General features: G+C 39.7%; 5 protein-coding genes across 6 annotated transcripts in view; 4 read left to right on the plus strand and 1 right to left on the minus strand.

Annotated features, from left to right (window-relative positions):
• Positions 1-23,898, minus strand: part of ripor2 (RHO family interacting cell polarization regulator 2) — a 324,701-nt gene that overhangs the window by 291,264 nt on the left and 9,539 nt on the right. The gene's annotated exons all lie outside the window — the stretch shown is intronic.
• The window catches only part of tpd52 (tumor protein D52), a 369,330-nt gene that overhangs the window by 147,987 nt on the left and 197,445 nt on the right, over positions 1-23,898 (plus strand). The window lies entirely within an intron of this gene.
• LOC117378754 (fatty acid-binding protein, heart-like) lies at positions 93-1,115 on the plus strand. Its single transcript, XM_033975416.2, has 4 exons — positions 93-238; positions 387-562; positions 639-740; positions 877-1,115. Exons 1-4 carry the CDS (start codon positions 166-168, stop codon positions 928-930), a joined length of 405 nt encoding a protein of 134 aa, XP_033831307.1. The 5' UTR covers positions 93-165; the 3' UTR covers positions 931-1,115.
• Positions 8,434-10,925, plus strand: fam8a1a (family with sequence similarity 8 member A1a). Its single transcript, XM_033975168.2, has 5 exons — positions 8,434-8,888; positions 9,122-9,242; positions 9,582-9,705; positions 10,056-10,195; positions 10,423-10,925. Exons 1-5 carry the CDS (start codon positions 8,522-8,524, stop codon positions 10,565-10,567), a joined length of 897 nt encoding a protein of 298 aa, XP_033831059.1. The 5' UTR covers positions 8,434-8,521; the 3' UTR covers positions 10,568-10,925.
• atxn1a (ataxin 1a) overlaps positions 19,464-23,898 on the plus strand; it is a 77,890-nt gene continuing 73,455 nt past the window's right edge. For both annotated transcript variants that reach the window (XM_033974749.2, XM_055225105.1), the window contains exon 1: positions 19,464-19,590. The gene's annotated coding sequence lies outside the window, so the exon portion shown is untranslated. The remainder of the gene's footprint in view (positions 19,591-23,898) is intronic.

Genomic DNA, 23,898 nt, shown 5'->3' on the forward strand with positions numbered 1-23,898 from the left:
TGAAGGGGCGGGACTTACTGCAGCAGATGGTGACGTATCACATTTTGATTGGCTCAGAGCGCGTGGCCGTGGCTTTAAAAGCGCAGTGTCTCGCGCTCACAGTGGGACAAAGTTTGGTCTAGTTGCTTTGCAGGTGTCTGAGGAGAACACGCCAAGGCTGCAAAGATGGTCGAGCAGTTTGTTGGGACTTGGAAGATGATTGCCAGCGAGAACTTTGACGACTACATGAAGGCAATCGGTAAGACTCTGTGCAACTTCGTTTTTCTTGGTAACGGTTTTGCTGATGTGCATCACCTCATCTCTGCATTAAACCATTGATTTATTTACGCATTTATCATTAAGTTTGGCTGGATTTCTTTTATGCTAATTGTGTTTTTGCGTCCTAGGTGTGGGATTCGCAACTCGGCAGGTGGGCAATCGGACCAAGCCTAATTTGGTAGTATCTGTGGACGACCAAGGAGTTGTGTGCATGAAGTCCCAAAGCACGTTTAAAACTACTGAAGTCAAGTTCAAACTCAACGAAGAATTTGATGAAACCACTGCAGACGACAGGAAAACAAAGGTTGGTCATCTACACTGCAGATAAAGTGTCCTTTTAATAGTTATTTATGTCTTTGTATGCATTTATTCTTTTGCAGACTGTGATGACACTGGAAAATGGTAAGCTTATCCAGAAACAGACCTGGGATGGCAAAGAGACCAGTATAGAGCGGGAGATCACAGATGGGAAATTGATAGCAGTAAGTTTATTTGTTTTTAAAGTTTGCTTATGGTTTACTACTCTACATATCTGCAACTACCATTTAATAACATTTTATTTGTGCACATTTGAACCTTTTTAATCAAGCTGCCACTTGTGTTCTGTTCTTTCTATAGAAATGCATTATAGGAGACGTGGTGGCAGTGAGGACGTATGTGAAGGACGCATAAGACCCTTGGACACTCATCCACTGATGGATGACGACAAGCTCAGTTCAATGAGCCTAAATTTACTTCAAATTCTGCAGTTTCATCCATGTCCTTACTTGTGAAACACCTCCTTTACAACTGCCATGCCCCTGTTTTCCAACTTGAATGTGTTTGTGGTGATTTGAATAAAAAAAACTTTGAATTTATGGAATGTTTCTGGTTTCTTGAAGAAGGTAACTTTTAGGCCCACATAAATGCAACTGGCCTTGAGAATCTTGTAACTTCACATGAATGGCTCTTTGCCAAACACTGCATAAGGAATGTTGACCTTTTACAATATTCCTGGCTCCATGACTTCAGGTCAGACGGGATATGTAACCCTGCTTCCTTTTTGGGAGGCAGAACATTTCCCATTAGCTGTAAAGGCAGCTGCGACAAGGAGAAACCCCCGAGCATCATGGGCCGTTCCTGCTGACCCCCGCCTTTTGGCCACTGTTCAAAAGTATCTTTTGGAGGTTGTCCTACAGTAGAATAGCAACTAGTAATGACAGGAAAGGCCGAAGAGACGTTTGCGCTGATTAGGTTTGATGGTCATTGCGGCTAAAAAAACATGTACATTTTTAGCATGAGCCAAATTAGAAAAAAAGACTGCATGATTTTTCCCTAAAGCATCTGTACCATTGAAGTTTTAGTCCTGTTGAATGCTGGGATGTGGCCCAGTTCTCACAGCCCTAGAGAAGAGTTCACATCTGCAGTAGATAGACTTACAGGTGCGGTGCTTTTGTACCTCAGGGGGCTGTTTGAACAACAGTGGGAGGTGAGCTTGTTTTTATGTCAGAAATCGAAAATTGAACCCAGCCACCTCAAAAGATAGTAACGTGTAGCTTTTTTAACATGTGTCCAGTCTATAAGAAAAATACACAACCAAAAGGACAGAAGTTTTAGACTGTATTTATCCACAAAGAAAATGAAAATAGATCAGAACTAACAATATAATTACAAATAGCTAATATTTGTGTCAAGTATACAGATTTGGATTTGTACAAATAAGTTAAAAAAAGGGAGGCGTAAGGAGATACAGTGTAACATGACATAAGGTTATCTATTACGTAATGATGAGTTGCAGGGAGAAGAATATGAGTTTTGTATTATTCACCATGGAACCTCTGCAGTTGTGGAACACAACAAAGAAAAAGTAGTAAAGTATTGTGCTTAAGTATGAAGTATCTGTACTTTGCTTTTAAAGTAGATACATTTTACTTTTACTTGACTACATTTGAGAGCACGTATCTGTACTTTTTTTTTTTTTAATTATAGAAGAGTTTATTACCACGTACCAATAAAAACAGTTCTGTTCTGTTGAACAAAATCTAACCCAAATCTTTATCAAAATCATTATAGTTTAAGCTTTATTAGATCTCAAAATTGGCAAAAAATACTTTAACTTTTTACTCTAAGTACATTTTTAAACAGGTACTTTAATACTTTTACTTTAGTAGACTTTTTGCATGTAATGCTTTTACTTTTACTTGAGTATTTCTTTGCTCTTCTTCCATCACTGAACCTCTGTCCCTCTATGTCTGGTGCAGGGGGTGAGCAGGAGTGTCCATGGTGCAGAGCTATTTGTCCAGTGTCTTGTCCTTCATTAGACTCTGTGGTTTGATAAATGTAAGCAGCTGTCAAAGTAGTCAAGTGTAGATCATAGTTGAAGCAGTAGCGGCTTGCAGAGAATATTTCTGTTCCCACATGCAGGTTTATGTAAGTTGATTTTTTTTTTCTCTTACATATTTTTATTTTAAGTAGGCCATTGCTATAACATTACTGTACATTTTGGACAAGCATTAAGTCAGGGTTGTCATAGCAATGCAGGAAACAGCAGGAAAAAGCGAGACAAGATCACAGATAAAACTGCACTGAAAAAAACATAACATTAAATAGTACAAAATTCTGATGAAGTGTCCTATTTACAACATTTGGGTGTAGGTTATCTTGTTGACTTTGAGGGAGTGTTTTTGTCCTCACAGATTATCCTGGTCCTATGGGAATGGCTCTACATCCTTTGCATAACATCTGGAAAGGTCCACTAGAGTTTCTGAGGCTGACACCCTTCCTCCCCTTGTCCTCATCTTCACCCCAGTTCAAGGACACTGATCTGGAGATACAGTATTATAAGAACACCTCTTTGTGTGACTTAATTGGCTAAATTTCAGTCCTGTTTTCCTGTCATGATCTAACTAATGGTTTTAAAGCCACAAGCACAGACTGCATATATAAATAATAATACATATCTTTATACAGTCTATGGTCACAAGCCAGAGGACAAGATAACCGAAACACTCTCTCTCTCTCTCTCTCTCTCTCTCTCTCTCTCTCTCTCTCTCTCTCTCTCTCTCTCTCTCTCTCTCTCTCTCTCTCTCTCTCTCTCTCTCTCTCTATATATATATATATATATATATATATATATATATATATAGTGCTCTCAAATATAGTGAAGTAAAAGTTAAAAATATCTACTGTAAAATGCACTCAAGTACAGTACAGATACCTAAAAATTCTACTAAGTACAGTACTTTACTACTTGTACTTTGTTACATTCCACCACTGCAATAAAAATGTATATACAAACATATTAAAACACACATTAAAATGCAGATTTGATGTGGCAAACCATAAGAATGTTTTTGTCCAGTGCTCTTGTGGCTACTTAAACAGGCCTGTCAGAAGGGGAACTGAGCAGTACAAAGGAAGTCTCTCCATGAAACACTTAATAAGCAATAAATGATAATAAGCAATAAATGATGACAACAGTCTTTGGTATTGCAGCATGACAATTGTTATGGTTATATTTCTGATTTTAATTACCAGCTATCAATGTAGAAAGTGTGATTATAATGAAAACTGCAGCTTTCTCTGTGTAGTCTGACTTTCTCTTCTTTCTGCAGCACATAACTCTATTTTCGCATATTCTCACATTCTTCAGCTTAATCCTCTCTACAGGACTCACCTCATCCACTGACCCAGATCCCATGACGACCACACAGCTGGACTCAACTATGCCAGCTATGGCTGCATTCAACAGTGGGACAAAACGGTTACCCATGGCAACGCACCAAACTCCTAAAATTCATTTCTTCTATAGGCCTAGCTGCACAGTTGTTAGGTTGGGTGAATACAGCTGCTGTGCAAGCTGTGCTCTTGTGTGACCCTCACTATCTCTTCAAAGTAGGTAAACATGTCTGAGATTCCAGCAAGGGACCCTGCTCTGTATCACTGATAATAGAATGTGAATTTATTCGTTCCCCCTAATCTCCATCTTTGTTCTTTGAAAAAAATCGTTGAAAATATGTCCTGAAGTGAACTGCTGCCCCTCACTCCTCCACCTGCCAGATGAGTGCACTCTTTGGGAAATGTATTTATTTAACACTTGCTATATTGGGTCCGTTTGTTGAGGAAGAGTAATCACTGTTTAGATACGAACTAACCTGTGGGGCGTGTTTTTCCCTATAGGCCTATATAGTGAACCCATCACAAGTACTGGTCTTTTAACAGTCCAAAACAGACTTAATCTAGTATAGAAAAACTATAGTTAATTTAGTTAGTGAGTCTTTTGCTATGTCTCAAACGGGTCAGCCTGAATGTGATATGGATTGTATGTGTCTACTACAGATACATATGTTGACAATATTGCCATTGTTTTCTCACTCAGAATCCTTTATCCGCTCTTCACAAATGTGTATTGTACACGAGGACATGCCTTATACCTTTGAGGACATGACAAAGAATGGAGTGCTGTGTTGTTTCTCATCAGGGGTTCAACTTCCAACCAAACGCAGCCTGTGTGACTGTATAGCTGAGGAAGTATGGGGCCAAGTATGGGGCCTTTAAAGTATGCCTACACAAACTCAAAACACAATAGTAGACAGGACACCCAAGGGAGCACAGAGAAGGGGTATGTTTTCGCTCCTGTTTGTGATCTACTTTTGCAGCGACAGGTCATGTGATCTATTCATGGGCTCCAAGCTATGGCAACCGTTCTCCGTTGTCATAGCAGTTAAGCAATTAAAATCTAAATATTATATCTTTTGAATGGGGAAAGGTCCTCCCAAAGTCCTTCAGATCAGGAAGGAATTGTTTGTTTGAAACCCATGAATTGTCTTTATCATTATAGTGTTAATGTGCACAGAATAACACCTTTTCTATTGAACTTGATAACACTGCTACAGATAGTTGCTGTTCTCATAAATGAACCGTGCAATATCTAACAACTAATCAACTCAAGAGATAAAAATAGTTATAGGCCTGGACAACAATGACTAACTTTGCTATTAGTTTATAACAAATGTAACAGGTATTACAGCAGTTAGAGACAGTTGCCCATTCTCCTGAAGATTGCCAGTTTGGGTCACATTTGGACACTTTATCGCTCAGTCATAATAATTTCCTTATCTATACCTAAGTCCTATTGTGTATATTAGACCCTGTTGTTGTATTTCATCACTTGCTGCTGCAAATGGTTTCGGAAATAACTCAAGGAAACTTTCCTTTAGAAGTAACAATGGATGTCTGGGGGCTGCATTTCCCCATAATGCAATGGGGAGATAAGGGCAGCGTCTTACAAGCTAAGGAAGCAATCTCTCACAGTGTGACATTTCTCCAAGTGACTTGTAAACAGGCTACAGCGTCATGTTATGGGGAGGGTTGAGATGCAATCTGAGTCATTACGTGCTTATGTAATTGGTTAAAATGGTGATATTTATTTAGCACTTTTCTACATTCAAGGCACTCAAAGCGCTTAAAGGTTAAAGGTGTGTTTCGATTTGAAACCAATAGAGTTCAGATCAATACTTTCGAATAGTGTTATAGCTGTGTGGATCCATAACTACAGAAACTAAAGGAGGTTTTAGTGGGTCAAAGGCTGTAGGACTTCCCTCTGCTGCCTCAGCAAACTCACAGTCACCTGACTGTCTAAATGCAATGTATCATTATTCAGAGCAACAAATGAACACTTAAGTAAGAGCATTTTAAAATCCAAAGTGTCCTCATACCTTATATCCCTCCCTCCTTGTACAATGTTTTCCATTATTGAGGGGATATATACTGTAAGTAACCTAAAAGTTGTAATTGTGTAGAACTCTTACAGCCAGGTCTTTGTCTGGATTAAGGCCAAAGCACACAAACACCACATGACTGCAGCGACCTCGGACATCCGGGACCCCTTTACCCACTTTTCGCCTTCTTTGTTCACATCTTTAAATTACTGCTCACTATGGTGACTGCGACTTAACCCCTGTCTGGGCAAAAGGATTAGCCTCCTAGAGTATGGTGGTACAGGGCAACATGCCAGCACAAATATGCACTAATGAAGGTCCATGTCTAGAAAACTAACCTTGAGTTCAGTGTTATTTACATTGAATCATCACATATTTTAGATATATTCCTTTCTGGCAAATGGTGTCACAATCCATTATCTTGCTTTAATTAACGGCAGGGTGAGGGGTCAAATGTCAAGGTTCAAAACACATATTTGTACATCTAGTATCAACCTATCAGGACTAAAAAACGCAGATCTTGAACCGTAAATGTCTGATTGCGTAATGACTGACCTTGCTCTAGGTGTGTATGTCTAGAAGTATGGCAGACATCCTGCAAAGACACAGCAATCCCTTTCCCTGAAGACAAATAAGATACATTTGGATTAATGAACATGTTGTACTTCAGTTCAGTACCAATCACACAAGACATACGGAACTTTCCCACAATAAAGACACATATTTGTACTCTAGCCCTCCTACACACTTTATTGTGAGGATAATAACACACTGTTTTGTAACTTTAGTGACAAAACCATGATAACTTAATAGACAGACTTAGGTTAGGGGTGAAAGATATGCCAAAACATTTATATTATGATTTTCAATTGTGATGTATTTTACCTAAATGAATATGCAGAGTTATTTTAGCATGGGTTGGTCCGTAACTGCATTAACATCTTTGACCCCCAGACACCCATCTCTAGCTCTAATCCCTCCAGGTTGGTGGGTTGCACGGGGGTCAGCATTTGCCAGACACCGCTTTTATTATGACCCGATTACTTTTGGGCACAGTCATCGCATGGCCTCTGTGCACAGGGATAACACGCATTGGGGTGCGCTTCACTGCCTCCATTCACTGGGACAGGCACAATCATTTGGGACTGGCAGAGCTTACACCTAACCAGAGAGGTCCAGGCTAGCACTGTCAGCAAATGCACCCCTGTTGCCGTTTAATTGGAGGTCAAACGAGACGGCAATAATGAGAATGCAATGAGAATGGAGAATGGAATAATCTGGAGAAGTCACAAAAAGTAGGCCTATTGCGAAAAGAGTGGTAAAGTGTTTTTTTTCCTCACATTATTGGATCCTCCTATAATCTGGCCTAGCCGCATTCTTTTACACTTTATTATGTCAGTCTAGCCTCCAACTTGATCTCTAAAACATGCTCTTATCCATCCTGGTCAACATGGCTTCACTCTGTGACTTAAAATCTGAATTTTGATTGTGGTGGGCGTGCTTTTCTTTGGGTACAGAACAGTTGGTGTTTGCTGCCCTCTGGTGGTGATATAATCCAAAACCTGGAAGATGCCTGAACAACATTATTATAATCACATAAAACATTATTATAATCACATAAAATAGTCTTAAAAGATCTTAAATCTATAGCTGTATACTACTTCTTGTCATCTGAAGTGAAGGCATAGACTTCTATGGGGTATTAACAGCTAACACATATTTAGATCACTATGTTCACTTGTATTCTTTTGAAAATGTTATATTTGCCCAAGACAATATATTAACATGTTTAATACATTTCACTTTCATTTTTGACATTCTGAGTCCCCCCTCCCTTTGCTCTCTGCGCTAAGTCACTTCCCCTTCAGAGTGACATCACAACACAATCAGTGCAGCTTTCAGTAATGAAACTACTGCAGATCACATCAGGCTTGTCCAGTTGCCGTGTACAATTATGTATCATGCTTTTGTAGATTCATGGAGTATTGTCCTGTGGGTGCATGAGTAACGTCGGCTTGTGGGCGGAGCTTTGTACAGCCTCGTACTGCTAACTGTAAGGAGGGCTTGAACAGGGCCCGGAAGAGATCGCTAAAATACTCAAACTTACATGGATGACATCCAACCTCTCCAGGTATGTTTTTGATGAGGTAACAACATTATATCGGGAAAGAAAGCGCCAATAAAATCGATTAAGCATAATACCCCCTCTTTAAAGGTGCACTGTGTAACTTGTCTAATTATTTTTAACATATTTATCTCAAGGGGGTGATGCCAACAGGCTAAGTTACTATTTAACAGGCCTACATCTCCCTGAGCAATTCATTTAATGGTTTTAGAATTTTTTATTTTTTTTTTTTTTTTTATAGCTAATGAAAATGAAGCGTACTACTTTGTAATTAATGTCACGTGCTTCACGTAACCATGACAACACCACGAGACCGGAAGTCCTTATATTTACAGTTAGCGTTAGCTACGTGTGCGTGTGGGAGTGTGCGGAGTCTCTGCAGAGACAGGACCGACGGAGGATTGGCGCAGACTTGTGCTCCTGTCCCGGGCTTTAGGACATGTCTTCGTCTATTTCCAGTGATAAAAACCCTGAAGATTCCCCCGAGTGCACCGCGACCACGGAGTACTGTCAGAGGCTGCAGCGGTGGATGTGGAGCTACTACTGCGGCTACACGAGCTGGCAGAGCTGGGTCACCCTGTCCACGCTACCCGTCCCTCCTCTGTACACTGTGCCGCCTCCTCATGGGACCCCCACACAGACCGGACAGCAGCCTTTTGACTCAAGAAACTGGTACAATTACCCATATCCGCTTAGCCTGCCTGGATACCCCCAGAGCGCTCAAAATAATAACCAATTTTACGCCTCCCAAACCCCTACGGATGCCCGGTCAGGACATCAGCCAAATGGGACCCCACCACAGCCAGGTACTACATTTTCCTCTTCATCTGACCACATGATTGCATGTGAAAGTGTGTATTCTTGTTTAAGCCACGTCATGGGTTTCAAAGCAGGCTTATAGTCTTGAGAAGATTATATGCTTAAGTAGGGCTTTTACAGCAGGCCTCCATCGGCCTACTACTGTCTCTCAAGCTCACAGCTTTTGCAAAAATAAAATGTATCCCATAATGGTATGTTTTGTGGTTGTGTGTTTTAACAGGGCGGGAGTACACTGTCCCCTCTCCCCTCCAGAGGTTTATGGCTGAGACTGTGGACTTCTTCATCTTGTTTTGTGTGAAAGCCACTATAGTGCTGTGCATAATGCACCTGAGTGGAATGAAGTGAGTAGGCTGAAATGCTGCAAGAAACCCTGTACATCTATGCTCTTTTGCCTTCAAAGAGCATAGAAGTTCCTAAGCAATCAGCTTCTCCTGCAAAAGTGAAGATGTGTGTTTAAGCCTCATGGTCAAGAATCTAATAAATGATAATAAATATATAGCTGTAGCCTATTTGATTTGATAATTGTGCTAACTAAAATTGTTATTTCAATTTGATGCAATTTGAACTATATCTTCACCACTGGATATTAGTGAACATTAAACACACAGGGGCACATGATTTGTTTTACATTGAGCTAATTTGCCTGAGCCATTCTCTCACAAACTTTGTTCTTATTTAAGGGACATTGCCAAGTTCATAACTCACTTTATTGTTGAGGAAATCGATGAGAACACATCTATGGAGGACCTGCAGAAGATGATGGCTGTAGCGCTGGTGTACAGGGTCCTTGTGTGTGTATATGAGGTGAGTATGCATCTTTATTTATTGGAAACCAAAGACCACTGTATCTTTTCAGTGTTAGGTAATGCTTCTATTAGCATACAGTATTTGTTTATGAGGAGGAGACTGTTCTTTTTCCCATAGCGATTAGTGATGCAATGTTGTATGTACAGTTGCCTGAGATGAAGCAATGTTCCAGGCCTCAGGTTGGCACTCTACATTAGTGTCATGTTTTCCCAGATGGCTCTGCTATGGGAATTCACCTCCGTGCTAACATGGAGCATCTGGCATTTGTCCTGTCACTACATGAATGTCCAGAACATTTTATTCAGTGTAAAATGTACCTCTAGATCATTTATATTTTTATTTATTAGACCATCTGTATCTGGACTGCTGGGGGAGCCACACCAGGGAAGTTTCTGCTCGGCCTCCAAGTGGTGACGTGTGATACTACAACTATGGTGCGTCCAAACCGGGTCCTCGTTGTCCCAGCAACAAATGTCTCACTCTCTGCGTAAGTCAGCACATGTCACTGGGTATTCTCCACAGTCATACAAATAAAGATAATAATTTTTCGTATAAAATTTGGGGGTTAAATCAATCACCACACTAGAACACATGGTCTTGCTAACCATATTTAAATCTAATTAAAAATGCAATCAATAAGATAACCTGCTGATGAATATGTCTCTGGTAGTACTGCTGTAGTACTGATAATCTTTGTTTACATCTTGTTTGCAGCTCTGCTGTCCGAGCCCTGAACAAGAACTTCTCCATTGCCTTCCTGTTTCCTGTCTTCATAACTCTGCTGTTTTTCCAGCACAACCGGACTGTATACGATATTGTAGCAGGAACCATAGTTGTACAGCGCAGGACAGGCAGGTAATGCGAAGTCTGTAACTCAGTGAGAATAAATGAATAGTACCATGATCGTATCAGGTTTGACATAAATTGTACTAGGGTGCTTAGGGTGTTACACAACACTCCTACATGGAAACTAATAAGGAACATGTAGGTTTAAATATGTCCAAGTATTTTTATATAGAGGCCTGTTAAAAGTATTTTTAAGTATGGAGCCATTAGAGATGACTTATTTTTACAATAACTGCCCATGTCCCTATATTAACGTGCCTGTGTATGATGACACAATATGTATATATTTTGTATTTATTTATTCAAGAGAAATGGCAACATTTAAATCTGTTCTTCACACTAATTATGATAAAATTAAATCTCCAGTATATATTTCATGTCTTCACTTGAAATCCATATCGTGTAGAATCCGTGTCTGTGTTGTGTTGCTGTAATTAGGATAACCACCCCCCATTCTACCAACCGCATTTTTGTGGAATATTATGAGGACAAGCTTTCGGTTTGCTCTCCAAAAGTTCGCTGCTGCTTTTGTCCTTGTCTGTTCTCAGTTCAGACGAAGTACAGAGAGGCTTAGCAGTAATTGTGCCTAAGTGTCATACAGCATCACACAGGGACAAACGGTGCAGCCCAAAAACTAAGGCACCGAGAGAAGGATTAAGCGTGAGACAAAACCCCAGTAGCCTGAAGGGGCAGAGAGAAGACGAGTGCAGAGGGACACAGTGTTTGAAAATTCTCTCTGATCTCCAAGCGCTGGGACCGGAGGCGCTGAAGAAGCCTGCAGAAAACCACATTAAAATTCTACCAACTGCACTAAAGCTTGAAGATATTATACAAGAGGTGCCCTGTACGCCACAGCATGGGTGTTTGCTCTGTGGTGTTCTCTCATAGCAGCTCTATATTTATTTAGTTTATTTAGACCTATTTAACTCTTAGTCTTAGTTTTGTGGCAAACCTGTCGAAACTGGGCTTTTTCATATCAGGATAATTGGTTAGCTAGCTTGCTTTGCTCAGTCTTACCAGAACTTTTTATTTTTTAATTTCACAAATAAAAGGAAAAGCTATATTGACACACTAACATCAACATTCTATCATGAATATATTTATCTGTTTTTAAAGTTTGGCTTATGTTTGCACTCAGAGGACTGCAGTGTCAGGGTTGCACACTCATCAGGGCTGCAGGAGTGTAGGTGTCCCAGGCTGCAGTCTTATTTGTCATATGATTTTATTTACTCAATAACACACATTACTGTCACTGGATACTATTCTCAACTTTGGGCTATAATTGCTAGTTTAGTGGGGCTGTCACTCATTCTCTAGGCCCACACTCTGTCATGTCTTGATTCTGCTCTTTAAAATCCTCAATGTCTATCCGTAATCACTCCTGAAAATAGAAAATGTTATCAAGACTTGCTTACTTAACACCAAGGATGAAATGGAGCTATTCTGATCACGCGATGCTATTACAAGGATTCTCCACCAGAGGGAGTCCATATCTCACTGTCCATCACCGCCTCTCATCTTCAACTTGACTTTCTATTGGCTTTCCAAAGCCTCACAAAGGACCAATCAGCGCACGCCGAGGCCACAAACATCTGAAGTAGTAATAAAGTGGAATGTGCTGGCTCGGCATGAGCTGTCAACCAGAGCATGTAGTACTACAGTGTACGGAGAGAGGGAGGGAGGGAGGAGGCGCGCGGGAGGGGGCGGAAAGGGAGACACATGACAGAGCACATCTTGTGCAGTGTGTCAGCTGTCTACAACTTCAGCCACACCCTTCTACATAATCTGTTGTTTACTCACGCACATATGAAAACTGTGTTTGTATAATCTTATGAACCGTATCATCTCACAAAAATAAAGACTAAATAGCATTTGATTGTCCTTACTAAATAGAAACATAGAGAATAATTATTGATGGATAGCCAACATAATATTATACAACATACAGCAGGGGACAGCTTAACAAGATCTAAAGTTTACTTCACAGGTCTCAGTATATCATTAACTTTGAGGAGTAGCCTAAAGCTGTTGTAGTATGACCTTTTGCTCATCTTCATTTACTTTATACTTTATTTTAAAGCTACGCAGAAAGAAATGAGTATCTTACTGTGATGTGAGCAAGATGTTATTGATGATAATTCTCTCCCACTGACAATCATCTTGAGTACTCTTGAAGTTCAATGTGTACACAGCATGCACTTTGACCCCACAGGCAGTGACACACATTTTAAGGCATATTATTTCAAAGTACATTAAAACAAACCATTAGAATGGTATGCTAACCATGTAACAACACAGTAGCATAGTGAACATTAAGTTTGCTTCTTCCAGAGTGTTTTTGGCATTTGAACATCTGCGCATTATTCACTGCTAATGAGACATGAACTCACACACTTTTAATGCAAAGACAAAGGGAAGCCATCTGACTCTGAAATAGAAAAACATTTGCGGGAATAGCTTCTAACCCATTGTACAAAATGAGATGCGTTATGCAGTTAGAGCTGTGATTTAAGGACTCTGCATAATTGAAAACGTAAGTGAGAAATTTAAGTGGAAATGACCTATAAATAGACCAAAGGTTGCTGGGAAAGAAAGACCAGATTATGAGTGCTGCGGGTCTTACTTCAAAAATAGCGTCTTTGTATCTCAGAACAAATGTTATGATTATGCTTCTCGTATAATCCTAAGAATAATACAGTGACAATGCTGAATTACATCTTCAATATCTTAGGTGCAATCTGGAACATGTTAACATCGCTTAACTTGTCTAACTACATTTTTGGGTCTGGACCAGAAAGCAGAAGTTACTGACACAGCCATAAATTCAGACAACACTGAACCATTGTCATCCATTCACTACTGATCTACTGGATAATACTATTAATCTATCTGAAAGACAGGAGGGCAAAAGAGTCTGCCACTATGTATGATCTCACTGCTAAGATAGTATCAGGCAGTGTACTGGGCAGGGTGTGTGTGTACTCTCCACCGTCTGGAAAGTACCACTCCAGCTCATAAATACTTAGATTGTCTTCACCTATTTATTAAAGACAAAATTTCCCCTTTTAGCCCCTCCTACATTAAAAGTATTTCTTCCTGGTAGAGATGAGTTAAAGACACAACTGTATTGATTTCTGTTTCTTTGATATTGAGTGTCTAGACCAATATTTTACATCAACTTTCACTTCCGACAGCATGAAGAACAAGGATGACTTTGGTGAAAGGATGAAAGGAAGGCAGAGATGGCACGGGGGTGTAGACGCGTTTTAAATCGTTGGTTATGCATTATAGCCCTGAAGGTGAACAGACTTTAAAACTGATTGATAATGGAAGTGTTTTTGGAGGAGAGAGAGTCCCAGGGGAGGGCTGAGATGATGGAGGGTGCAAAGTCACTGTATTGATTTCTGTCAGTACAGCATTTTAATGAGACCATGTGCTGAGACGCTTAAACTCATCTATGCTTTCTTTTAATCTCAGCAAAATACAGTTGCAATTTTATAATTCTTTTGTCATGTTTTTTACTTGTAACCTGTCTGGCCTCTTCTGCTTTGAGTTTCATAATAATAAAAAATGTCTAGCTTTCACAGAACTGCTCTTACATTGACAAATCCAATACACAGCACTAAGGCACAGGGCGACAACGCTCTACAATTGGCAAACATTTTTTCAGATTCATGCATTATGAAGCTGGACCTCCTTACTGACCCCAGTTAGCTGTTCTTACATAACTATTGGTAACACTGGGGCTGTGGACCATAATGCAACAAAATCCCTTTCCCTGGTCAATAACTAAAGTAACTGCGGCAAATAGTTTGTAATCTAGCCAAATAAAACAAGCTCGATCATCTAGTTTCAGCTGGGACTAAACCAGACTAGGACCACAACAAGTCTACATTAGGACTCAAACTGGGCTCAAACCAAAAGAAGAAGTGTGAACGCACCCACTCGCTGCACAAGTTCTCTTCAAGAATATTGTGAGACGTGGTCATAAAGTTGTGCCAGATTTGTACGCCCTTCACCTTCTTCCAGCTGGAGGGAAGTCAGATTCTATTGCTCCACTGATACAATTTACAGATCAAACAATGAGTGATACAGATCAGCTCCTGTGAGAACAAAGCGAAACATTTTATTTATGTAGACAACTGCAGTCTCATCCACGAAAGGCGTAATGAGTCCAATATACACAAGCAAGGAGCATTTATCCACACAAATCTAACAGCGTATAGCTTTTTACTTCCTCTAAAGGATAGCCCCAATTAGGCGCACACATTTTTAGCCAAGATAAAATGAATCCTCATAAGATTATATCCTCAAATCTGCCTGCCCAGAGAAAACCGATACATTTTGCTGTTGGATATGGACGGAGTCTTGCATTCTAATCCTTCCTTCTTTCCTTCAAACCCTCTTGCAGCAGAACAGTAAAGGTGTGTGAGAACAGGTCAGTCGATAAAAGTATTCATGGAAAGATAATGCCATTCAAAGGCTAATCTAAGCTGGTGTAATTGGGATAGTGCACAAGAGTTGGGGAAATTACAACATTTGGGTTCAGTCCAAATAAGGATTTAGATATATAATCTTTTACTAAAATGCTAGATTAAATAATGCATTAACAAGACTTAAAACATGCTCTGTGTGAACCTTAAAAGTGATGTGATGTGCCCTACTTTACAAATATATGAGAAGAAATTTAAATAGCTAAAGTTATTCTCAGTGGTGGAAAGAGTACTCAGGATGTTTACTCAAGTAAAAGTACAGTTACATAGCTAAAAATATAGTACAAATTTGGGGAACGGTGACTAGTGAGTGGCTTAAACTTGTAAAAAGTATAAAGTATGCATGAAAAATACTACTTTTGTTTTATTGTTACATGACTAGAATTATACTCACAAGTACAGATGCATGTACATGGTCTACTAAACTTGAGTAATTGTAATGGGTGACATTCCCGCCCTTGGGCTGATTGAAGTTGTTCCAATAGGCCACCTCAAGCTTAGGTGTTTAGGCTAATGCGCCTAATATGTTTGTTGAGTAGGCTACATTTACGTGACAATATTTATATACTGTATACACTACGTATTTATTTAACTAGCCCACATTTGATGCAGTTGATGCGCCTCTATTGATTTGTGCGCGTGCGGAATGTGGTTGCGTGTTGGCGCTTCTATGTTAGGCCAAAAGGGGGCGCAGTGAGCAGCCTTTCACCTTACCCTTTGGCTCACACGAGGACAGGACAGAGAGCTTGAGCAGATGTTTACTTTGAGAAGTAGCGTGACACCTGCTCTTAAAGCTCTCACACTGGCATTTGTTACTCCGAAAAGTCCAGGAATTTACACCTTTGCACCGGATCAACAGGTAAGAGAAGACACGCGCTCTGCAGACTACTCCCTCTGCAGCACTGCTGTACAAGGCAACTTTTAGCTGGTGGGCCTCAGTCTCCCTTGATGTCAATACGCTGAGATAGGAGCACTATTATTTGAGTCACAACAAAGGCCTGATGCAATGAATTATGCATCTAGTCTAACAAGAGTGTCTTTTGAATTCACCATGTTATTTATTCATAAAACAAGTGGAGTGTCAAATTCTTGCATCAGTAAAACCTGGGTATGTTTTAACACTTGTCTCAAGGCTGTATATAAGTAAAACTCTGTTAACTTATTGGTGTTAGAACAAGTTTAATAGAATTCCAAGTGCTTGGTGTTGCTTACAGTTCCTTCAACTAAAAATATGGTATGTCTGTGTAGTATGATAACATCATACATCATAACAAAGTTACGCTCTGACCAGCCTATGTAATATGTATTGCACATATATATTTACTAAAGTACAGTTTGAAATGTTACTAAAGTTATAATTTTGTTGACAACATATTCATGAAAGTTATATTACTTTTGATTGAGTTTGGATTCTTTCATTTCAGTTCTAATATTTAGCCTACTTTGAACATGTTTTATTTGTAGTCATTTTTGTTGTTGAACAATTGTCGTATGATCAATCCTTGTATCTTATGACTGTGATTTCAATCTCAACCCTCAGGCAGCAGCGCACGAGGCATCTGGTACTCTCTTGGCTGGTGGCTCCCACACAGGGCACACCTGGTCTGGCATTGTTCCTGTTATGTACGCCTCACACCTCCACAAAAGTACAGGTACATCTCTAGGGAGTAACCCAACCCTCCAAGAATCTGCTTCTCTTCAGAGAGCAGTTCTGTATTATTCCTCGAGCCTTGTGTAACACTCATTTGCTCAGCACAGACAGTGTGTTCACAGAATAGTGTTTCCAGTAAGGTCTTTGATGAAACACATGCATATCTCATCTATTTGGATTATTTTAAAAATATGACTGCATTTATTCTACATGCATACAAGTACACTCAATACTTTATACTCAAGTCAAGTAACAAAGTTTAGATTTTTATTGAATAATACTATTTTAAAGGATATGTTCTCCTTGTACTATTACAGACTTGTAGTAATTCAACATCTGCGCCTCACTAGCCCATGCCAGTATAGGACTATACTTGTATGCACACGCACAGAGCAAGGAGGTGAGTACAAGAACACACTTGTATCTTGTGCTGATATAGGCAACAGTGGACATTAATATCTGATCATCTGTATCACAAGTTAAACAAGAAACCAAACATGTAATTCTTGTGAAGTATTACATATTTATATTTCACAATGGCAAACAAATGTACTAAGCTCTACTATTCAGACTATTAAAACTACTTGAAAACACCTGAGCCTTGATACTATTCACTTTAATGGCTCCATTGTTAGGCCTGTCATCATAATTACTATATATATATATATATATATATATATATATATATATATATATATATATATATATATATATATATATATATATATATATATATATATATATATATATATATATATGTGTGTGTGTGTGTATATAATGCATATGCTTGAACAATAGGTTGAATTAATAACTTCTATGACTCATTACAGCTGTAGACTAAGTAATGAAGTGTTTCATTCTGCTGTTTATTTATTGCGGATCATAATGTTTCAGCAATATTATACATTTATAATAGTTTTTGTGGTTTAAATCTGCTCTTAGGTTATTGTGTCAGTGGCATAAATTAGCTTCAATATTATTGTTTATCGTCTATATTTACATTACTATTTACATTGTCTTGATTTTTACAAATAAAGATGCCAGCATAGGACATTGTTAGTGACGGCACTTCCCGAATGCACAGACTGCATCTGAGCATTTGGTAACACAGTTCTCTTGTGTAATATTTCACACATTCCTATAACTTTGCACTGTACTGTATGTATGCCCTTGAATCTGAAACTGTCCATTCAAATAGACTGCTCAGTCAGTAGCACACTGTCTGTGCAGTGGCCAGTGAATGTAACACTAGCCTTTTGGCACACAGGGGAGCCTACCTCTCTGCCTCTTTGTTGGGCATACATGTGACATAGGCACAATGCAGCCCTGGACAATAGACCACTTATTGAGTGACTGGGTGCAGGGTGGAGGATACAGCTCCGATCATCTGTCACTCGGCATCGTCGGGCAACTGACGGTTCACGGGCCGGGTCAGGTTACACGCTGTGACAAACGGGGGACCTCACTGTCATAGTGGAAATCTGGGAAGGGTCATAGCGGTCAGAATAGAGAAATGCTGTCAAAGCAGGTCAGAGGGCATATGCTACTGGCAAATATAACTCTATAATATAATGTGAGTGAGGTGAGTCAAAAAGGGTGCAAACATTTATACTCACCATATAAAAATAGGGACTAAACTGGGACTGAACCAGGAACTAGACCTGGAACTAGACCAGGGCTAAACTTGGACTAGAACAGGACCAAACCATGTCTACATCAGAACAAACTGGGCTCAAACCAGGTCCAAACAAGGACAAGTCTGAGTGCACCTTTAAGTTCACAAAAGACCAAATTTCCTAAAAAGAATAACAGTTTTAATCTGGCAAAAAGCAGTGAAGATTGTTCCAGTGGGTAACTACAGTTTACTAGTGTTATGTGTCACTAGGCTACATGTGTCAGAATAATATGAGTGTGAGCACTTCTCTGTGTCCACATGATTTTTAAACATTTTACTATAGATTCTGAGCTGTCACAACTTTTTTTTAACAATTATCCGACTGATAATGACGGGGTTGTTTACTCTGATAGTGAGTTTGTTTGCTGTGAGTAAAACAGCTGGGATCAGCAGCTGAGATTTTCCATGTTGTCACTGTCAGCTGACTACCATTCCCTGCAGCTAAGTTGATTCTCAAGCTCTGTCTTTTAAAGCGCATGCTATTGCATTCTCTGGTGCATGTTATAGTAACTTAAAAACATGTCAAATCAAGTGCTTCTGTATCTAATAGTGATAATGAAACCCATAGGCCACCGCAAAAATCCACATTGCTACTGTATTTTTTATGTAATGATAGAAGAGAGCATTGCCAAACCTGTATTTATGTTATGATGTGGGATTATTGTGTTTATAATTTTGCTAAATGTATTGCATTGTTGTGCTGTGCAGTTTCAACACAGTCTGCTGTTCACCTTATTTGTTTTGAGCATAATTGAAGCTTCTGTTTTGGCAACACTGAAATTGCAATGGTATATAGGCTAATTAGTGTTTGATTTTAACAGTGATGTAAGTGATCTATGTATGCCTTCTACTTAATGACCTGTGCTAAGCTTGATTTCATTGCCAAGCTTGATTTCATTGTAATGGAGCAGCCAAAATGTTTACTGCGTCTTGATCCATAACTGCGCGCATTTTCCTCACTGAACTTGTTTGCTCAGGACTAGCCCTCGTATATTTTTGCATGAGTAGCTTACAAACTGCTCCATTTGTGAACCCGCTCCCTCGCCGCCTCTCTGTGGCTCAGAGTCTCTCCGGAGGTGGGGGCCAGAAAGCTGTTAGCTGCGCGCTGCAGACATCATTATCGGAGGGAGACGCTTTCCACCGTCGGCGCCGGAGCAGAGCAGGGGAGCCCTGGCAACAAGGAGACACACAAACTCAGCAGCCCGCTACACCGCTCAGTAAGTCACCTCAAACTACTGCTTTCATACTCGTTTACCCGACCTGTCATTGCTTTTATCGTGCCACTTTCCCCTCGAGGAGCTGTGATAGGGAAAATGGCTGGAAGAACTGGGCAGGGTGGCGTTGACGCTTGGGTTACTTCAAAGCCCTTGGAAAATGTTTACTTCGCCCCTTGACCTATTTTGGAGTGACCGATCTGTTCGCGGGCGCACGGGCTTCTGTCTTATATACTTGTCACTTGGAGACACTAATGCAAAGTACAGTTTAAGTGTGTCCAAAGAGAGCGGACAGGCAGCGAGGTTGTGGCTGTGAGAGGAGCGCGTTCGCCGGTCGGGCTGGTCTCGGGGAGGCGGTGCACTTCCACTAACTGCGCCACTCGACCTCGGCTCAACATTTGCTCTTTTTACCAGCGTCAAACCTCGCCATGCACTGTCAAAACGCAAATCTGAACCTGCCACATTATGTTTTAAACTCTTTTGATGTGGGCAAGCGCGGTCATAGGCGAAGTGACACATTTTAGTCTACGTTTTACTATCGCGGAAGTGCAAAAAAGACGCTACGAACAAGTACGCACCAGGGCTGAGTACGAGTCCAGAGTTGGTTCAAACCACTATCATGTGGTTTGCATGTTACAGTGGCCCATAAAAGCTGTTTTTATTGGTGCATACGTGTTACTATACTGTTGTACACTGGCGTCTTGTTGTAAAGGACATAAGGTTTGTGATTGCTGGACTACCCGTGATGTCATTCATGCGAGCTTGGACCATTATATAACGGGACTGTAGGGAAGCCTGTGATAGAGGGCTATTTTTACACTGTTTACACCTCGGAGTTGCACTCAGGGTAGGCGCTGCTGCGTCCCAAGTGCAGGACCGTGCTTTCACCCAACATTATGCATTTAATATGAGATCCAAATAAGTTTAACTCTACTCTATGGCTGCAAAATGGGCTTTTATACAAACTAAATGCACATGGGTGTCTGCAAACACTGTAAATGTGCAACTCATCTGTAAGTAATAGCTCCATATTTTATTATTATTTTTTAATTCTACGTTTACACATGTCTAAAAGGGCAGTTTAAAAAGAAATGCACTTGTAGTTTGTCTGTAGATGTCAAGTCAACACAATCCAACTTGCTGCAAACACAAAATGTCAGTTCCTGTGCATGTGTTTGTTGTAGTTATGTCATCAGAAATATCTTGACACATTTAAGCGTATTTATTTAACTTTACACAGCCAGAAATGACATGCGTTGTATTGTACGTGCGGGTATTGAAATAGAATCCATTTGTTCCTCTCAAGTATTTTATTCCAAAGGCTTGTCTGTTCACTTGTACCTGTTGATAGCAGATGCTGGAGGGTGTCAAGGAGAGGAGCGAGAGTGAGAAAATAAGAGTTCAAGTGTGTGGAGACTGGAGACGGAGGGATTTTAATGAAGAAATGTGGCCAGGCAACAGTAGAGGGCACAGTTTGCTGTTGGCCACCTGCTGGAGTTGGAGATTAGATAATAACCAGTGTTTTTTTGTTTGTTTTTTTTGTTAAAAAAAAAATATTGATAATGTTTTCTCTATAATCTTACATTGATCCATTTTTTATAGTGACATCTGTTTAGTTTTGGTTATAGGAATGTGTGATGTGTGTTTAGAATTTGAATAATTTGTTGTTAATAGGGCATCTGTCTTAAAAACAATAAAACAGAACTAGTTAACTTTAAATGGTCCAAAGTAATTTACGACCTTCTTTATGCTCTCCTTTATAATGGCAGCCTAATTATTCACTGCAATGACTTTATAAGCGTTTTTCATAACTTTCAGTAGCAGCGGAATTATAAGAGCTAGCATGTTACGGTGCACTTCCTGGTTCTCTGAGGGTATAACACTGTATAGTTGGATTCAGACAGCACATAGCTCCAGATACAGCCACTTAAAATGCATAAGAAAATAATGCTAGTTAATTTCCATGAATAAAAGGCAGGTGGTCATATGTCTGCTGCGTGTAACATGCGCCCTCCCACACCCACACTCCAGCACTAGACGCTTAACCACAGCCACTGTAGCCTTTTATTCAAACTGCCACTCACTTTTAACGGTAATGAGAGGCAATTAGACGCCGATGTGTCCTGATCACGAGCCGTTTAACTGCACCAGGCTCATTTGTCAGAGCCATATGGCCTTATGCAGACACAGTTAGCACATATCCGTTTGGCTCTCATATTATTTTCTGTCATTTAAAGTATAGGCTTTGTGTAGAGGCAGTAAAGAGCTGCACATTGTGAATGGGCGGCAATTTCATGGCTAAATGACCTTCAAGTACCAGGGATCGGAACAGAGCTTAGGTCCACTGGTAAGACTGGTAGAAATGACAAAACTATGAAACAGATGTATTATTTTGTTTCATTTTAATCTGGATTCTTTTTCCTAAATTTGGTGAGTGGCTTAGAAAGTGTAACATGGTGTTTCAAATATTCAAAAAGACTCCAAAATAGCATTGTAAAAGGGCTGGGTGATATGACAAAAAAAAAAAAAATCACAATGCTTTTTCTCAAGATTTTCAGTTATTTGATTATGCTTGTTTTACTAAAATAAATAAAAATTGAAGTAAGATTATTAAAAACACAAAAAAACACAACATTAATTTAAACACAGCCAAAAACAGTTTACTTTTCATTACAGTTACAACCCTGAACAAATGTAGAGACTTGAATGGCATCAATTGTAAAACTTTGGACTATAAAGATCACTGCATACATAGAAGGCAGACGATTAGATTGGCCCAGAAGCACCTCGTTCTTGTGATATCATTATCTATTTGGACAAATAAACATTCCCATGTTGAGAGAAGGCGAGTGATTTTGCTGAAGTCAAGAGCGGCGTGTATGGACAGAAGGAGATCAGGAGATTGAGCTGAAACTCCGCAGTCTTTTTTGGGTTTTTCTTTTTATGCCCTCGCTTCCATTCATGCTTTGAGTGTATACACGCACACAGACAGAAAGACAGATCCACACACACAGAATAAGGCTTTCAGAGTACAACATGTGTGCCTTTTAGAGCCCCCTCCGCACTCCGCACATTGACCATTGATTTAACTGAAACACTTGAATGTGCAATTGATCCTTTGAAGACTAAATATAGAACGGCCACTCACTGGTAAGTCGGCTGCATTTTTCAACCTTTTTTAGTCAACATTAGTTTCCCTTAACGTCCACTTTAACAGGATTGCACGCCAGTCAGGACTCAGGAAAATTATAAGACATGGCAATTTCATTTCGCAGCTTATCTCAGCATTGGTAACTCGGATTTGATACTAGGAAACGGCTCAACCGCGGTGATAAAAGGCCATTTTCAACACAAAATAATAGTTTTAAAATCGACCAATATGGGTTTTTTCACGGGCGATGCTGATACCAATTATTTAAAATTCAAAGCAACGAATGGCCGATAAACTGCTGATATTTTGGAGCTGATATGTTTGGAAGATTTTGATTATTTTTGCCAAATTATGCCATTTTAACTTACAAAAAACTCCTCCCAAGCCCTTTTTTACCACAAACCTACTGGAGTCACGTTTAGTGCTGTTATCTCTACACACAAAGCTTTATATTAAAACCTTAATATGAATTTTTTAGGCAGCAGGTTGACCAAAAAAAAAAAAGATCGGCCTGTTCTGGAGATTTAAGGCTGATAGCTGATGCACTAAAAGGTCTCTAGTATTAATATAGTCATTCTCTAGTTCTAATATATTCTGAGTATTCTAAACTATATACCCTAAGCTCATCCTTTTTTTTGTCATCCTGGTGTAAGTTTTAGTCGTACTAGGTATGTTTTTGACAACCCCAGCAGATGCGTCTAGGTAGGCTTTTATTGGACAGCAAGCTTTTTTATCAAATGTGGCATATTAGAAAAAGGAAAATTGGCAAGTGAATTTGACAAACTGTGAAGTGATTAAACATAATAAACACTAATATTTGCCACTATTCAAACGAGGCATTTGGAGTGTTCGCAGTTTAAGTAAAATTGTTTTTTTGTTAAATAGTTGCAATTATTTCAGCGCTCGATGGCTGCCAAAAAGCTTTGTGTAAATTGTCAGCTTGTGTGACTCTATGTTGACGCTCCCTATCCTGGATGTGAAGTGGCAATTGGATCAATACTAATCTTCTGAATGGCTGTGCTGTTCCTGTGTGTGAATGAGAATGAGGGAAACACACAGGAGCGAGAGCACGGAAGGTTCCTACAAATTTAGTTTTACGGTTAGGTCGATAAAAGCAGCGTGGCTCAATAGTAACATAAAAAAAACGGAAATATAACTTT

Source organism: Periophthalmus magnuspinnatus, chromosome 11 (genome assembly GCF_009829125.3).
Source record: "Periophthalmus magnuspinnatus isolate fPerMag1 chromosome 11, fPerMag1.2.pri, whole genome shotgun sequence".
NCBI lineage: Eukaryota > Metazoa > Chordata > Actinopteri > Gobiiformes > Gobiidae > Periophthalmus > Periophthalmus magnuspinnatus.

Excerpts from the sequence above, each read along its gene's own strand:
- LOC117378754 (XM_033975416.2), top strand. The coding sequence starts at position 166 with ATGGTCGAGCAGTTTGTTGGGACTTGGAAGATGATTGCCAGCGAGAAC. Across the intron at positions 239-386 it reads CGACTACATGAAGGCAATCG|GTGTGGGATTCGCAACTCGG; the intron begins GTAAGACTCTGT and ends TTTGCGTCCTAG. Across the intron at positions 741-876 it reads CAGATGGGAAATTGATAGCA|AAATGCATTATAGGAGACGT; the intron begins GTAAGTTTATTT and ends TTCTTTCTATAG.
- fam8a1a (XM_033975168.2), top strand. The coding sequence starts at position 8,522 with ATGTCTTCGTCTATTTCCAGTGATAAAAACCCTGAAGATTCCCCCGAG. Across the intron at positions 8,889-9,121 it reads TGGGACCCCACCACAGCCAG|GGCGGGAGTACACTGTCCCC; the intron begins GTACTACATTTT and ends GTGTTTTAACAG. Across the intron at positions 10,196-10,422 it reads ACAAATGTCTCACTCTCTGC|CTCTGCTGTCCGAGCCCTGA; the intron begins GTAAGTCAGCAC and ends TCTTGTTTGCAG.